At 35.4% G+C, this 18,601-nt stretch overlaps 2 protein-coding genes across 3 annotated transcripts in view; one reads left to right on the forward strand and one right to left on the reverse strand.

Moving 5' to 3' along the window:
• LOC108721011 (uncharacterized) overlaps nt 1–13,757 on the forward strand; it is a 56,393-nt gene extending 42,636 nt beyond the window's left edge. Inside the window, exons 4-6 of one of the 2 annotated variants that reach the window (XM_018445315.1) lie at nt 9,308–9,467; nt 10,836–11,007; nt 11,621–13,757. In XM_018445315.1, the coding sequence (XP_018300817.1) occupies nt 9,308–9,467; nt 10,836–11,007; nt 11,621–11,707 (419 nt within the window). In that variant the 3' untranslated portion in view covers nt 11,708–13,757. Of the gene's footprint in view, nt 1–9,307; nt 9,468–10,835; nt 11,008–11,617 lie in introns of both variants that reach the window. The other variant, XM_018445314.1, reaches the window with a different exon arrangement.
• und (methionyl aminopeptidase und) lies at nt 13,207–17,823 on the reverse strand. Its single transcript, XM_018445311.1, has 6 exons — nt 17,627–17,823; nt 16,651–16,725; nt 16,199–16,524; nt 15,058–15,462; nt 14,474–14,741; nt 13,207–14,384 (listed from the first exon to the last, which is right to left on the reverse strand). The coding sequence occupies exons 1-6, from the start codon at nt 17,769–17,771 to the stop codon at nt 14,179–14,181; spliced, it is 1,425 nt and encodes a 474-aa protein (XP_018300813.1). The 5' UTR covers nt 17,772–17,823; the 3' UTR covers nt 13,207–14,178.
• Nucleotides 17,824–18,601: the final 778 nt, after the last annotated feature.

Genomic DNA, 18,601 nt, shown 5'->3' on the forward strand with positions numbered 1-18,601 from the left:
TCGTGACGTAACATACCACTTGTCCTTGTCCTCGGCGAGATTGCAACGCCCTGACTTTGCCCTTCGGTCACTATCATCCCGAGCGAGTGCCAGCGGACGAGCACCGCGTGCGTCTGCAACGACTCGACAACGATGATCCGGCCGCATTTTCTCACGCTACTTCAGCTGCTCCTTGCCAGTGCAATGATCTCCCTTCCGCGGCCGTACATCTGCCTGAAAATTACATCCCAAGCTGGCTTACGCGCGTCTCATCCCCTTCGTCCCATCTCGCCTCTCTGCACGCGACTCGTTAATTCGAGATCCGCCACGTCATCCTCATGCAAGTCCCCTGCTCCTCTCTCGGTCTCGCGAGATTAATCCCTTTGGACACACTTAGTCCAAAATTTGAATGACCCTGCATCGTATAATTTTCTTATCGTACCTATACCGTTCATTTATTACCGACAAACTTCATTTAATTTCCGGGCAATATAAATTGCTTAGATAATTTTTCCCCTGATTTCGTGGTTTGAATACATAACAATACTACTTCTGTTATTGGTTACGTTTATACCGTACGCTTAGTCCGCGACTTATACGATAGGTGTCTTTGTTTAACCTACAGGATAAACAAGGATATCTATTGTATAGGCCGCGGCCTAAATGCACGGTGTAAACGTAGCCATTATTTAATTTCAAATTTGAAATTTAGCTAAGATTAAACAAATTTTGGCACTAATAAGGGACGAAGGAAATGTGTCGTTCGTTTTAAATTACATACGGAAACAGTAACAATGTCTCATAAATATTATTCAAGGATAGCGATTCCAGAAAAACTCTCTGTATTAATTTATTTTACAACAAAATAAAAAAATTAACGCGGGGACACTTTAAAGTTGACGTAATAATTATTCACAAAGAAACTGACGAACAAAAGATAAAAGAAGAAAATATATGAACAAAAGCAACCATTATTTTATTTTATAACAAAATTAAATAATGGCTTTTTTTAGATATAGTTTTTTCTACCTTTATCTTTCATTTGTTAAAGTCTTTTTACGGATTTATTATGTTCTCTTTTTTTACAATTATTGTGTCAACTATAAGTGACGTCTGTATTAGTTAGCAATGCTTTTATTGTTGTAAGTTCGTTTCCTACGCAGTTTTTATTTAACTTGGAAATCAATTGCGTGTAGCGATGATAAAGTTAGGTAAGCTCGGCGGTGAAAGTAGGAAGGAGGAAGTGAATAAGGATACAACGGAATATCGCAAGTCGTATCGCGGTATCGCGTCGCGGATTATTAGATCATTATGTCATCTTTGATTTAATCCGCGGTCAGACTACGTAATAAGGCCGTAAGACGATCAAAAGCATAAGTGACTGCGTTGCTTATGATGGGTCTAATAATCTTTCTCCACCAGGATTCAAGGATAACAGTAATTATCGCTGCAATCTGCGATATGCTGATAGTTTCGTAATTAGATTTTAATTGTTAATGAATAATTAGCGATTATACCGTAACTGCGATTATGGCTTTAATTGTTACGACTTTGACCATCGCGCGATTTCACTCGAATTTAAAGCCTCCACAAAATACGCGATTAAACCGAACTCATTTAACGAGAGGAGTTAATTTTTTTTAATAAGAACTTGCTTGGCTCTGCAGCGTCGTTTATCATCGCATATTTTCCATGTTTATGATTGCATTATTTTTCTTCATAAGTTTTTTTACAAACTAAATTTTGCCATGTAATCGCGATTAAAGATAACGAAAGATTATCGTTTATCTGCCCGTTTTATGGATTTATTGCGAGGAGCTTCAATACGGTATTTAATTATCAAATTATCTAACAAAAGTGAAACATTGAAAATTGAGAGATCGTACGGGACAATTTATTCGAGAACTTATCAATACGATGTTTGTGAAGCATGTTAATAATTTTGTCACTTCCAGTACACTAATTTAGTGCATATTAAAAACTGCTGTACATGAAATTAGCAAAGTAAATGCATATAAATATTTTAAATGGTTTAAATGCTCAATAATATCATTGCCACGTTATTTAACAGAATATACATTTATTATTTCATTATTATGTCAAAGTTGATTTATTACCTACTGCATTTAGATTCTCAGGATTTGTAAATTCTGTGTAGTGCGAATTCACCATACAAAAGAACGATTTTAATGAAATATCTAAAAATTTAGCTACATACAAATCTAAAAATAATTTTCATGTGCCATCAAAATAATTATATAAGAATCTTAAACATAATAAGCAATGCTGTAAAAAGTTTTGACATTCTCTAGCAACCAATTTAGTCGTTCTATCTTTTAATGATTTAAGAAGATTATTTTCAGATCTGTATCTAGCTAAGTTTTTTAATACCTCAGCAAAACTGTTCTTTCCGTGTAAAATTAGGAAGGACAGAGTTGATAGAGAAATACGATAAATGTTTTGAATAATTAAATGCTTAATAACGATATTGTCGTGTTATTTAATAGAATATATATTTATTATTTCATTGTCGAAGTTAATTATATCATGCTACTACATTTAGATTCTTTATATAAAGCAGTCTTTAATGTGTACTAACCCAATGTAAAGTGAATTCACGATAAGATTAAAATGGACAGAGATACTCAGATAAAATTTTACAGTTTCTTTTAACAGTTTTTTATGGGCCAGTCTCATCAACTTCGATTAATTAGAATGATCGATTAAATTTCAGTACTGCCAACTGCAAAACTGAAAACATAATTTTCTGGCATGGTGAAAAACCAAGGACTATTTAATAATAATGATTGTTACCGCATGTATATGATATCAAAGTACATAAAATTAATTATTTTAATTATTCTAATGCCATACTTCATTCTTCACAGCTGCCAGAAAGTTGTGTTTTCAGTTTTGTAGTTGACAGTATTGAAATTTAATCGATCAAGTCAATTGGAGTTAGTGATATCGGCTGTATAGCTTTGTAATTCTCCGATAGAGTTTGCGTTAAACTCCGAGATTGCCGTGCCGCCATCGAGATCGAAAGTGAGAGTTACGGTTTTTGCTGATCGAGAGATCGAGGAAAGTGTCGTTGTAAAGGATATATTTCGCGGCTGTAAACTTTCGATTCGGATCTCGCAAACGCTCGTCATATCCGTACATGTTCTCTCGATACGTTTCGCTTCGGGGTAAGCGACCACGGTTGATGTTACCGCATGAGGCTGTAAAATACGTTTCACTCCGCACGCGATTAACGATGCGTCGTGCCTCGCCGGACGTCCCGCGAAATTCACTTTCCGCTCGTAAAATCCAACAATCCGGATCCGGTCCGGATCCTCTCGCGACGACAATAAGGGCCGCCCACGTCGGGAGAGCGCTTTACTGATGGCCCGCTACGACTGTCAGATCATTGAATGGAATGGAACTGACGAATCAGAAATGCTCGAACTTCTCGAAACGTCTGTTCTTGAGGAGAAACTTTATTAGTTATCGTAAAACGATATAATTTCCTGGGAAAATTCTGCTTTGACTGGATATTTTCTTCGAGTTTTTTTTAAGTCACAGCTCATTTGCCGGAACATAAATAATTAGGATGTTTAACAATTACGTTGTGATTTTGACGTCTTGAGCGACGTCTACAATAAGAGTTTAAGGTGTAAAACTTAAACTTTCAGTTTTAAGTCGTAAGAAATTGACCAATTAGTCGATTATTATCCTCACATTCGACTGTGATTAGTCAATTTCTTACGAGCTTAAACTTATAAAATTTACATCTTAAAATCTCATAGACGTTATTTTTGGATTTTTTTCCGAAATTGTATTGTCCTCGTTTTCTGGGATCGTCATATTTCCGTGTTTCTGCATCCCCGAAATCTTTTGAGGGAGACCCTTGAGATTTTATTTTAAGCCTTTCGATTCGCAGATCCCTCGATTATATCCTCTGTGTATTTTATCGAAAGATTCTACTATAAAATATACAAATTTATGTGTATAGGCATTTCTATTTAGAAAAAATGATTCTTGAATTTGAAGAAACATCGAAATAAAGATATCGATTATGTCTCTATAATTGCTTGATGCGCGTAACGTAAGATTAAAGGATTTTGAGTAAATCCTGGCAATTTATTTGAAATCTTTAATTTGTGATTATACAGCACGTGTTGTGCAACGTCATTTAATCGAATCGAAACGTAATCGCGTGTAGTAATAGAAGAATTATATCACCGTGTGACTTTACGCGCGTGGTAGATTGAAATTCAATCATTTCTGTTGAAGTGCGATAAAGTGGTAAACATGACACATGCGCTCTTATATAATCGTGTTATCCTGTTACCTGTATGCACTTTCTTCGGCTTTGCATTATCAGTCTCTTTTCAGTTCTGTGTATAAATGGACAATAAAAGAGCACTCGACGGAATATGATGTATACCGTCTTTCACGACCTTTTTCTTAAAGCACCATATATTTTTCAATCTAAATCCTCGAGATTTTGATAAGGTTTATAAAAATTCAGATTTAATAAGTAGACATTAATTTATTTTAACTGCACGTTATAGTGTGAACAATAAATTAACTATTCAAGCAACACAGTTACGTCTAAAATAGTTTAATAATCGTTAGAAATCATCAGCATATAAACTGATAAATAACATCATAAAAACTGTTTAAAAACATCATAAAAATATTTAACATTATTAAACATAAATTGTTTGTTTGGGTATTTTATTAGTAATAGTTGTATTATAATAAAAATTTAATCGTTTTATATCGATAATATCGTTATTTCTTAAAAAGATATAAATAAATACGATAAATAAGTAAATAAGACATAAATAAATATATGACATTAATATTATATTGATTTTTCTCTACTCACGTAAGAAAATCTTATCGATGACTTAAGTAAAAAAAAAAGTTGTATTAATCGTGAATTTAATTTACGATCAATTCTTATTTTTATTTCTAACAGCATATATGTATCGTCTTATCTCTCGTGGGTTCGGTACTTCCGTATATACATAAGTATTAAGTTAACTTATGTAGCAATCTCTTGTAAATTGAATCGGGATCAGTGATTATTTTCTATACGAGGCTGACGATGCACGACGTGCGTAAGTAGGTGATCGCGTAACGGGCTTCCGATTCCGATTGTCATGCATAACGTCATCTTTCTGTACATCATGCTTCGATAAACCTAAACCAAACACTATTCGATGAAAATGCACGAAATACTAGGTAGAATCAAAACATCATAAATAAAAATTGACGTCCATTATTAATTTATGTGTAAAGCAGCATATGATAAGGAATAATCAATCAATTTTTTATTAAATTTATTAGGGATAAATTATATTAGACTATGTGCCTTCTAACGGAAACATAAAGTTTTAACTTAGATTTTATAAAAATGGTACATAAAAAACTCGTTACGTTTTTGGTTAAAAGTATTAGTGTAAACTATTAATGTAAACTCAACGGTGCAGCAAAGTACTACAGCTGCAGTAATGAAGCAATTAGCAATCTTGTTCTATTGAGAAAGTTCTTACAACGTGTGATTTGAATATTTTTTGGCATTGAAGGAAGATTAAAAAAATAAAATATACTTTCCATCATTCATCATTCAATAATTACGTGTGCTCGTATCTAATTGTTAGCTCGAGTACTCGCTTATCTTGGTGCTGCACTTATCTACATTAATGATGCGTTGCGTACTATATGTACTTAAGTCGGCTTATCTTATGCTTTCAAAAATTCGGATCAATGCACCGCCGCGATAAGTCAATGACTCTGCGAATAAACAAACAAAGCAGGCATATCCGCTTGTGAATAATCTGCTTAAGAATGTTTTCTCTGACAGTATCCTATTTTTTCAATAAGCGGAAAGAGCGTTTTCTTCACTGCACGCGTAGCGTTTTATTTTTTGATGACTTTTTTTGTTAAATTTAATAGAAGAGTAAACTTAACGATAAAATTAATTAATTTGGGTTTTTTATCGTACATTTTTTAATTTGAGGGCACTTGATTAAATATCGTGACCTCTTCCTGTCATCGGGTTTCCACAAAATCGCGTATGCAGTTCGTGCGGTGCACGCGAACGAAACGTTCGCTCACTTTCGCGACCTCATTTCGTGACTCGATCGAACATTTCATCGGGTGGCTCGAAATAAATTTGCTCGTTTTTCCGTGATACGGAATTATTATAATATATATAATACGGAACTATTATAATATATATAATGCGAGATTGCTTCCAATATTTCGAACTCGCGATTTGCATGAGGAATTTGCAAGTAAATTACGATCCTCTAATTTATTACGTTACACATACAAGGTAGGCCAAAAGTCTGGATACACCCAAATATCTCATAAACGATACATTTTAGAAAAGAATGTTTCAAACAAAAGTTGTAAAGTTTAAAAAGACGCATTTAACGATAGTAGTTATTTGATCTAGAATGGCGTTGTCAAGGTCACGTCAAGGTCAACTTAATTTTTTTAAATGGAACCCCCTACTTTTTATTTCAGATTCTTGTAGGTTATGTTGAGACGTTTTCAAAACACATGTCATAAACTCTTTTCCGATGAGAACTTCCTGAGTTATGAGTCTTTAAAGTTTAAATACCGCCGGCATTAGAATTATCCAAGATGTACCGCGTGGAGGTTGCTCGGTTGGATTTACATCTCTTGTGTGCGTGAGTGCACGTGTATGTGTGTGTGTGTGCGTGTGTGCGCAGATTGGTGTATCCAGACTTTTGCTCCACCCTGTATATAGGTACTTCTATCAATCTTTAAATGTAAAAATAGTTAATAATATTTCATTTACATGTAAATATTTCAACGCTAATAATAATGTAACATTATAACGCTAATGCAATATTATAATTTTGTTATTATTAACTAATGTTAATAATAATGTTTTCGTCAATACAAACGAATTTCGAAAATCAATTTAAGTACGTCAATTGAATGGCGTCATTTTAACTTTTCAATTTGACTGGAAATTTCACAACGTTATCTTGACAGGCACACGAAAATGACATGCTGTATCAATCTACTGGTAGGACCGTGATAAATAATCTTGAATAAACGATGATAAGCAACGAACGACAAATGTATTATTATCAGAAAGCGAACCTCTTGAGCGCGTACCAACGAAAATCGTGATGCGAAACTTTCGACAGCAAACAAAATCTCGTTGCACGATTCTTTAGTCAAGCTACGATTTCGAAACGATTCGATTTTTATCTGGAAATGCGTTGCGTCTTCTCCGGCAAAGGGAACGGAAGTAGAACGAACGCCCGGTCACGCAAGACGAACGTCATGGCAAATGTCCTTGTAATCATTTTGTCCAGTTCTCTTTTTATAATTTTATCACATTTCTTTTCATCCATATTGAATTAACAAGTATCTTTTAAGACTATAATGTAAATACACAACAAATAAAGGCCCTAAACGGTCAAACTGGATCTTTAGTGCTTAAATAATTCGGTGTGAATTTATGTACTCGTATCCAATCCTGCAAACTGCGCTCCGAATTTAATTTTCCGTCTTGAAACGCAATCCTAACAGAACTAGAGTAATAATATCATAAATTAAATTGACAAGCAATTTAATAACATTGATGCTCATAGGCGTCTTAGAAAGATCTTCATAATCTGATGCTGATAAACATCTTCATTAAAACTTATAAATAATTTTATTGCGAAAAACTTTCTTAGCTGATATTTGAACCTGGATCTCCCGTATTTTTGACCTGTAATTCGTGTTCAACAATACTGAAAATTGATTACGTTTTAAGATAGCTTTGCTAAGCTCTCTTTTATTTATCTGTATCGTCTGATGTTTATTAGCGTCGAAAGTTGTCCGATTGTTAATCGTACCTTAGGCCTAAGCGACTCGTCGTGTCTCTCGCGTGCCTTTCGAATGTAGACCTAACGAAAGAGGGTTAAAACGCTCGACCCGGTTCATTCGCAACGGAAACACACCGTTTGTTTCACCTTGAGCCGCGACTATTCCATTTGCGCGGCCCCCTGATCCCATTAACGCAACTATATCCGCGAAGCCCTACAAATATATATAGAACTTCTCTTTTTGATACGTCTCACGTACTGAAGAAGTGTCTCACAAGTCGCGATACCACAACGATGTGTGAACAGGGTAGTTCAGTCAGAGCGAGAATAGCGTTGTTGGAAGGTGAATACTTATCACAGGATGCGCCATTATGTAAGAAGACCAGACGAACCAATTTCAAGGATGCACACTTTAAAATACCCAGACAACAAAAAGACTTCAAAATCCAGACATAAGATCTCTTAAAGATGTCTTTTATACGTCTTTAAAACATCTTTTTTTTCTTTTAATGTCTTTAAGATGTCTTTTAGGCGTCTTTAAGACGTCTTATGTTTCGTTTTTGGACGTGTGTGTTGTTTGGATAATGACGACGTCAGAAATTGGCTTCAAATTTTATAAATTAATATAAAGCTGCTATTAGAAATTTGCTCCAAATTATATTCCAGCAGCCATTATGCGCGATGTTAATTAATTTCTGGTCTTCTTACATCATGGTGTGTACTTTCGCCAACTTCGGAGTGATCGTGTGCATTAGTAGAGTATTTATTCTGTCGAGAAGAAAATAATTCATAAACTTCACCTAATCTTCATTTATGGATGGATTGCCAGAGAAATATTCGCCTTCCGTTCTCTCGATTATTCAAAAGCGTTAAAAAATTCTTCTTTAATTAAAATTTCGTAATGTAAGTAGTTGAATTAACGTTGCAGTTTTGTAATAAGGCTAAAAAGCCGAGTGAACGATACTATTCAATTTCAGTCACGCGACTATACTTCTATTACAAACGAAAGACGTTAGTAAAAGTAGGCTAACTCATTTTTTAATAGCTCGAGAAAATTGAACATTATTTATTCAATTATTTATATAATGTAATATTATATACTAGTAATCTTAAATCTGTTCGTGTTGCTTGAAATCCCTAAAAATGTTTGCACTTAAAAAAAAGAGAGAAAGTAAAAATGCTGGTTTCAAAAAGTGCAAACAGCACGAACAGATTTCTTGTTGTAATATTAATAATAATGTTTGCAACATAAACAATTTCAACGAACTAAACATCTATTTATATTCCATCGATATAAATGATAATACAATTTTATCTTTGACTTATTCTCTCGAATTCTTGGAAGAGCGAAATGATTTCTTGTATGAGGATTGGAGATTTATTAGAATAAAAAAGCGATGCTCGCGATTGTCATGCAAATACGATATACCACTTGAGTCTCAGGAGATCGTTTATAGAACTTGTATTTTCTTTTTCAGAAAGAAAAATGGCACCGGTTCTAGGGATACCGCCTCCACCACCACCGGCTCCTCACATGGGACCAGATGGCCTGATCTTGCCGAGGAAACCATATAACCCTTGCCTTATCTCCACTAATCATAAGGACCTTCACAGGGAGTTACTCTTCAACCAGAAAATGTAAGCCGAGTTCCTTCAAAATTTAAAAGACGAAATTTGCCCTCCTGTTCTCTCAATTATTTCGAGTCGTCAAAAAATGCTCTTTAATTATAATTTGATAACAGAGTTAAATCAACACTACACGCAATATAATGTAGCATTAACATAGTTAAGTTAACGCTACAATTTTGTAATAAGATTGAAAATAGTATCTCTACGAAAGTATTGTATCTCTTTGCAGAGATAAATCACAATTTCTTCAAGTTCAATAAAAACTTTTTATTCGATTTAAATAATGACGTAAACTAGAAATTGGAAATTTAAATTAGAAACGGTTACTGTTCCTTTTCTGCTAGAATTACAACAGAATTAATCGCAAGATAATTTCTTTTCTTAAAGTCTTTTTTTATATAAAAATTTCTCTTAATAAATTCACTATATAAAGTTTCTCTGAATATATTTTATTTCATTAATTCTTCAACTGAATTCTTGACGAGAAGTTTTTCATTTAGGCACACGGTTTCTTTTATTCCGTCTGCGGTAAGGCCGGAACGAAAGAGAGATCCTCCCTAAAGTAAATATTTTATCGCTTCTCTCGTGCGTTTAAAATTAATTAATACTATTAATTAATACAAGGAGAGGTGATTAATACTCGTGATGAAAATGGAAAGCCGATTAGCCACCTGTAAAAACTTCCTGATGAAAGCTAGTGCTACCGTAAAACGAATTTATTTTTATTGTGCGTTAATCCGAGCGTGATCGAGTACCAGATCGTGCGAGTTCAAATCTCGCTTGATAAAACATTATTTCTCACGTGATTACGTACACTTATTTTCGATCGCGGTCAATCGTGATAGCATCAAATGTGTTTCCACATTAATTCCCTGTTTACGTCTAATCGGTACGTGATCGCGCTCGTACTCGGCGCACCTTGCGATTCTTCACGCTTCGATGGAATTAAGCGGTTCACGCTTACCGACTTTTACCTTGGCACGTAATTCACGCCAATTCGCACGCGTGGTTTCTTCACTTGCGATCAAGACAACGTAGTTTTATGACTCGTTCTTATCTGTCTGTAAAATGAACGTATCTTTATTACTATGCGCGCGCAAAAATGCTCACTATTTTATTTATTTATTATTTTATTTAATATTTTATTTATTTTATTTAATATAACTTTTATTTAGAAATTTATTTATTTAAGAATTTTTCAAAATTTTATTTCGTACATTCGATTTTATTTTTGACATTCGCATTTCTCTAAAACGTTTCAATTTTTATACTCTGGAGATTATTATTGTTATAACAGCAGCGAAAGCCGCTTTTCTTTTTAATCAAAAAGAATTGGCCCGGATTCATTAAATATATACTTCTCCTTTTTTTCTGTAGCGGCAAGAACGTCTTGAACCAAAAAAGTGAGTTGCAACGTGCCCTGGAGAAACAGAGGGAAGCTGCGTCGAGGAGGGAAGCTGAGAGGATCCGTGAGGAAAGTTACAAGGATGATCCCAGGACTGCCTTGCAAAGGGCGATTGAACAGAGAGCAAGACACGTTCAACTAACGGTAATCCGAGATAGGACATAATTAGCTAATCCTTTACTTTGTAAAATTATTATATTGACATATTATATTTTTAGGTTTCGGATCTTGACATTTGAATCTTTACCTTTCCGAATTCTCCAAAGAAACTATTCAGTTTTTATGCTTCTATTCTTCGTTTTACCGAAATCCTAATCTTCAAGTATTATCGATCGTTTAATACCTTTGTGAATTCTTCCCTTTTAGAATCCTTAAACTCTAATGCTTTCTATAATAAGCTATTACCTAAGCTTTAAGTCTTAAGTTGTAAGAAATTGACCATAGTCGAGTATTTTTTTTTATATTCGGGTCAATTTCTGACGGCTTAAAACTTAAAGCTTAGGTAATGACTTATTGTAGAAAACCACAATGAATCCTAATCTTCAAAGATTATCCATCATTTGACACCTTAATTTCCTCCTAGAATACTTAAATTTTAATCACCAGACGTCCAAATATCAGATTACAAATTTTGTTCGAAATAACATAAGATAAATATAAATAATTTCAATTCAAATATGCAACTTATTATCAAGCTAAACTCTGTATATGCTTCTTTATTAAATAATTTCTTCATTAAATAATTTTTTTGTAGCAGGAGCAATCGCGGGCGACGACGGAGCCGCCAACCAATCTCCTGATAACGGCGAGAGCGAAGTTGAGGCCGCGCACCGAGTCCCAGTGAAGCCGGTGAAGATCGAAGGTCGCGCAAACCGATGTCGCGCCTGGGTGAAGAGAACGATTCGCTCGAATGGACGGCTCGTAATTTCACCCTTCAGCGCTTTATCGATTGCAATCAGTGTACATATGCATAACCCGATAAGATTTCCTTGACACAAGGATTATTAACGGCGTCATTTGGCGCGTCGAAAGATGCGTGTTGTAACAGGCGTTAGATCTTAATAGGCGTTAAGATAACACGATGGAACGTAACGAGCGCGCATTTGATTGCTATCACGAGCAGGATCGCTGGGCATCTATCTCGAAGAACATTTCATGGATGTTTAACGCGCCACATAGCCGCGTCAATCCATCGTAAAATCATTCCTAAATAACACGAAGAACCAAAATGACATCGTGTCTTAAAAATTAAGACTATCTTTATGATGTGTTTAGACGCCGTAAATTATAGTGTCGTGTGCATATTGCCCCGGATCAAGCAGCACACAAGTGGTTCTCGTAAAACGCATCGCACATCGGGTATCTCAATGTACAATACAATCAACAACCAACCACGTGTCTTCGTTTAATAGTAGATCAGTCGAGCTTAGTATGCGTTTGACGACCAATTAGTATGTCAACACAATAACGTTATTATATACGGTAATCGCGGTAATCCAGTTATATTGTACGTGTTAACGTTGACTCGGATACAATAATCGACGTATTTTTTCTTACGAGGACGGAGATTTCGTTGCGAAGACATTGGCAACGGGATAACACAGTAGGACAGATCGACAATAGATAGTAGTTGTAGACGACGAGATAACGCGAAAAAATTTAATTATGAATGATGTTTGCCGATTATTCAAATCATTTAAATGGGAAATTGTCTCTGCTCCGAGCCTTTGGTCTTAAGCGATATTAAATTTTTTCTTTTATTTGAGAATGTTCATAATTATGTCATAAAAATTGTCAGTGGCGAATATTTGCCAAGGTTCGCTCTCGAAACATTTGTCTACACACTGATAATAAAATCTATCATTTCGTTACAGGCAAAATGATATCCGTTTTGCGTTTAGGATTAATCGCTCGAGCACGAGTCACGAATCGCGAATGCCCGGATATCCGCGATACGTATCCACGTCTCTGTAAGTTCTCTTAGTGTCGAAGACGAGAATCCCTTCCCTTCTCTCTAGAAAGTCACGATGATGTTTTCCATGATCTTCGACGCGATTTCGGGCACGTAGATAGAATGTATTTTGTACGAAGCTTAGATCGATGATGGTGGCATTACTTTGTTTTCATTTTTTTACATCACGGAATAAATAAACTCGTTTACGATAAACGTAGAAACGATTCCGTGAAGATAACGTGCAACAAATCACATGATTCATTGTTCAAATTATCAATTTGTCGCGATGGCTTCTGGACGCCGTGAGCAGCTATAAACAAATCAACTGGAGCTTAACATTATTTTCAAATAATCTCTGAGAATTAAACGACAAAATTACATCGTTACGTTTATATGAAAGTGATGCCACTTGAAAGTAAAAGTAGTTTCCGCTAGGAGACAAGAGACGAATAAAGTCAGGACTCCGCGGGACCATGTGTTCTTGTACTTCGTTATATGGCAGTGAGACAAATCCGACATCTGCCTTACATAGTAACAATTATTATTAATCGTATTTAAGTATCGACATTAAATTTAACTATATTTTGTGGCTCATTATTTGACGAATCTTACAAAGGTGCGCAGCATCATTAGATCGAAAATAATATAAACCGTTAAGTTTGTTACAACTTTAATTTATCAAGCGATTCACACAAGGCTCTTATAATATATAACTCGCATTTAAGAAAATATATGTATATCCAACCAATAGAGGAGCCACAAACAGAAGATATTTTCGTTTTCTTTTTGTACAGTTGTCACGTGTATGTATATGCTAACTTATGTTTGTCATATTTAGTTTAACATAAACTTAATCAAGATATTCAGGACCTTAAGAGAGATCGTCGCAATGATAAAATCTCGGATTCCAAATATATTTTATTCAACACTAAACATCAACCCCGTCATTTCCATTCCAACGTGTAAGGAACCAGTAATAAAGTGGATAAAAAAAAACATTGCGAGAAATATAACGGCGAATACAGACCCTTTTCTCGAAGTACATATATCAGTAGAAATAAAAAAAAAAGTAAAAATACGAAGGAGACACATTTAAATGACGCAAGGACACACCTGGTGTTTTAGGTTGTTGTTGTTAGTATATACGTTTTTATCGTCCATGTCGAATCCTGTTTACTTCTTTGCGATCGAGAAAAAACCGAAGTTACGGATAGTACACTCAGAAATGTCGTTACTAACGTATTACAATGATTATTTTTCGCATCGAACATTAGAGTACGATGCTTCGATAATGATGTTACATCGAGATTAAAATACATCTTGACATCCGATAATAATTCATGTAAAACAACGGCTACGCTTTAATAGTCGTCACCGCGAGAAATGACTTCTTTACATGTGGGACGCAGAACGAGTGTATGCTCAAACTGAGCAGTGTAACAGCCCTTGACGTCGACCAACGGCGGATATGCTTCCACGGCGCCTTTTTCACAAAGATCTTTCAGCGCCATTTGGTATTTGGTACAACCGACGCGGTCCAACCAACGTTTACAAAAAGCCAAAGTACCTAAAACATGAATAAAGTGGAAAGTATTCGAATTCTCAGATCTGTTAAGTAAAACTTTTTTAAACTAAAAGTATCTTTAGACTTCTCACCGAAATGCTTGTTGATAGTGTTGAGAAGAGACTTGCTGCTCTGCAATCTCAATGGCACGAAACCAGCATCAAAACTCTTCATGTAATGCGAACATTCCATGTCATCGTGAACCACGCCTCTGCCAGTAGAGCCGAAAGTTTCGATCGCATAGAATTCGTTCTCTTCCATTCGGATTGCTTCGCCACCTCTAACTATCGGTACCGTTTTCCCGGCGTGTATGCGGTAAGGTGAAATCGAATGGCCATTCAGATTTCTAATTGACTTCACCTGCAAAAAAAATTCAATTAAATGATTATTTAATGATTAAATTCTTATCATTATCTTTGTCAGTTTTAATTATTAATTTTTTTCATATATTTTTGCAATTAAATGTCGAATCAAAGTTTAACCATTTGTGAACTAGGAATGTCATGTATTTCCAAAGTTCAGTTAGTTAATATCAACTGATATTTGTTATCAAAGATAGTCACATTACATTCTTATAAAATACTTTGTGTTGTTCAAAGATAATCATAAATCAAGAAAAAAATATTAATTAAACCGAATAAATTACACTTTACATATAACATTCTATATTTCATACCTGATACGTTTTGCCATCCAGTTCCACCTCGTACGATTCCATAACTTCTTGAATAGCAGCACCAACATCGCACAATTGTACATCGATACCAGCGGCCTTGATACCGGTATTGGTGGCGTCGCGAACAGCCTCGATTAGCGGGTCATACTTGGGATCAAAAATCAAAGTGAATGCACAATCGATGATACGCCCATTGATGTGAGTACCAAAGTCGATCTTAGTGACGTCGTCGTATTCGAGAACAGTTGGATCACCGGCGTTCGGAGTGTAGTGAGCCGCGCAATGATTGCGAGAGCAACCGGTCGGGAACGCTAATCCAGCCAGGAGACCATCCTCTCCTATCAATTTCCGAGCGGTTTCCTCCAGCTCATTACAAATTTCTATCATAGTCATTCCCGGCTTGATCTACGAAAATCATTAAAGAAATACATTTGCAAAACCGCAAGATTTCAAGTGTTATCTAAGATAGACTGAATAGTATGTCTATTCTTTGAGGCTTGAGACTTACTACTATTCCAAATTCTTTGAAGTGGAATCTTACTTTAAAGAGTGAAAAAGAATGGCTCAATTTTGTATCTTTAAGAGTGAGATTTCATTCTTCAGAGTGAAATTCACTTTAAAAGTTTTAGAGTGTACTTTAAATGAAATAGATATATATTTGACGTTTAGCAAAAGTGAGATAAAAAGTTTTAGAGCAATCCGGTGAGTTCTATACTAGAGCGCGTCTTCTCTATACTCAACTGTAGGAAACTTTGTCTGACGGAGAAACGGAAGGTAAACAAATACTTATTTTTCTGATTCTTCTCTAAAAACAGCATTTGCTAATCGAATCCCTGACAAAGAAAACAGTACAATTTTTGCATCGAAATGTCATTGTCTAGGAATTAGAATACCTTCGTTCCTCCATGGTGTGCTCCAATATATTATAGAGTTGCTGATATTATTTATTAGTGCAATATATTATAGAGTTGTTGATATTATTTATTAATGCAATTCAGTGTAGCAAAAAAAAATTAAGTCCAATAACAGTGAAAAACGTCTTTATATTGTTTACGCAAAAATATAGTTCATGTTTATTCTAAAAATTCACATAACTTTGAAAATTAAACATTTCTTCTCACAGTAACACAGACTTACATACCCAGTTCATGATATGCCTCCTGGTTTGTCGATGCGCCTCGGCTGCCTGCCTGGCTTCATTATAAATATCATTATGCATTCTGTCGAGGGCACGCGCCTCCTCGCTCGCGAAGCGCATTTTGGCCATTCTGTCGTCTACCCCGGCAGGTCCGTGAACCATTATTTGTCCCACTGGAAAATTACCGTCCGGGAACAATTCCGACACGGGAATACTCGGCGGATCCGTCTGCTGCTTAACCCCGCCCTTATCTTTGGGTTTACGCTTCTTCTTTTTCTTCTTTTTGACCTCTTCGCTTTCACCATTGTTCTCCGTTACCTCTGTGGTACCTAAAAATTTCAACCGAATAATTTGTCATCATTGCGACATGAATATTTATCGAGAGCCATTTAATGTTAAATTTCAGCTTATCGTCATTATACAAATATAGAGAAACTAGAGGTTACTGACAATACCTTCGGCCACTGCATCGTCATCCTTAGCCTTATCTTCTTCTCCTTCTGGCACATCTGCACTAGCTTCTCCAGCACCTGTATAAACATTTCCATTATCAATGTTCATAGCGAACCAATAATGTAATTTCTTTTATCAAAAGCCAACATGCATATAAATATATATATATATACATATATATATGAATTTTTTAGAGGTTAAAAATTATAATTAGTGTTCTTCCCATAAGTTGCAATGTTCCAATATCATACAATTTGTTTCAAGTTTGTTATTTTCAAAGTCACATGTTTAAGCTTAAGATTGTTCTTTGCAGTTGAACATACATACTTTCGTACTTAAAATGAAATATATATATTTTTGAAGTTTAACAAAAAGAAAATGTAATCCAGAGCAGAGAAAGTTTTAGGCAGCCACAAAGAGCAGATTTTTTATTTCTGCACTGAACTGCAACTAGAATTCTCCTTTTTGCTTTTACCAAATATTATGCTAAACATACTTATTTTACTTTAAGTACAAAGACTGTATAATAGTTCAATTATTAAAAAACAGATCTTAATCTCTTATAATTTTATATAAAATTCGATAACAACACAGAATCGAATTTTCATCATTTAATACGATATCAATGCATATAAACACGAAATGTTTCCACGTCATCTTACGTTCGAAGAAGCGATTTCCTTTAGGATAAGCTTTGAAATTTCTCAAGGTTTTACTCCATTTTAAATACAAATATCTTAATGATCAACAATGTGCTCGCGCTATTTGTGCAGATTTAAACAAAACCTTGTAAAGGAGTTCACAAACGTTTACAAGAATAATTGAGCGAATCGTCCCGACAACTTCGTGGCCGGTTCTATCACGACGTGAATAGAAAATTCATTAAATCATCAACTGAGGACCGCGTGCCGTAAAAAATCGAGGTGTAATACTTGAGACCTGTTCGTCGTTTAAAGACAATACTCGAACAAAACGCACCAGCCTTCTTCTTCTTTTTTTTCTTCTTCTTTTTCTTCGATGCCTCTGCTGCTCCGGTTTTATCTTCCTCGTCAACAATCTCGTCCTTCTCCTCGTTCACAAGTTTCTCGGCGGATTTGCCGACTTCATCCAGCACGGCTGCCATTTTTGTGAATAACGGCAAACCACACAGGTCACAGAGAAATTTACAAGTGATTCGGTTATGCTTGCAATTTACTTTATTTTGAAGCGCCTCTGTGTTCACAAAATGTGTATATTGAACTACGTAGTCAATGTCCATGATTCCGTAGATAACATCCACAACTTTGTGGTTCTCTTCCTTGCTATGTCTACGATTTTTTTTTATTCTCGTTCGTGCTATATCATTTACATGAAATTTTTATGTATTGTTTATGTTAATTTTACATGAATCTTATGCAAATATAATACAAAAGCAATGCGAAATACTAAATTCTTATAAATTGGATAATATAATATATTAGGACCTTGAATAAGTTCTCGCTGTTTTCCAACGGATGGCGTTAACAGAACTGTGCGTGTAGTTGAAGATGGGAACACATCGATAAGGAACTGAGCAACTGATACCTGGTTTATGCTTCGGTCTTAACCCTAAAATCCTAAAATTCAGCCAATAGGTCTGCCAGTCTTAATTGGTCCTAACTAAAATCTGTATTCCATTGGTTGAATTTTAGGATTTTAGGATTAAGACCGAAGCATAAACCAGGCATGAGTCTCGTGAGATCACTCGAACGGGTCGGACGTGTTTTTTCTCGTCTCGGGTGTTACGTCACCTCGATTATATTTTTGAAAAGCGTGGCTGGCCGTCTGGTCGCCTGACCGGCTTCTGTGCATTGCATCTCTATATTGACAGTCTCTTCATTCATCTGGACGCGCGTCGTGCGGCGCGGAAGCGTCGTAGGCTACGGTCCACTTATGCTGGATTCACACTGCATCCGATTTTCGTCGTACGACGCT

The sequence above is a fragment of the Mycetomoellerius zeteki genome, unplaced genomic scaffold, assembly GCF_001594055.1.
Source record: "Mycetomoellerius zeteki isolate Tzet28-1 unplaced genomic scaffold, Tzet1.0 scaffold158, whole genome shotgun sequence".
Classification (NCBI taxonomy): Eukaryota; Metazoa; Arthropoda; class Insecta; order Hymenoptera; family Formicidae; genus Mycetomoellerius; species Mycetomoellerius zeteki.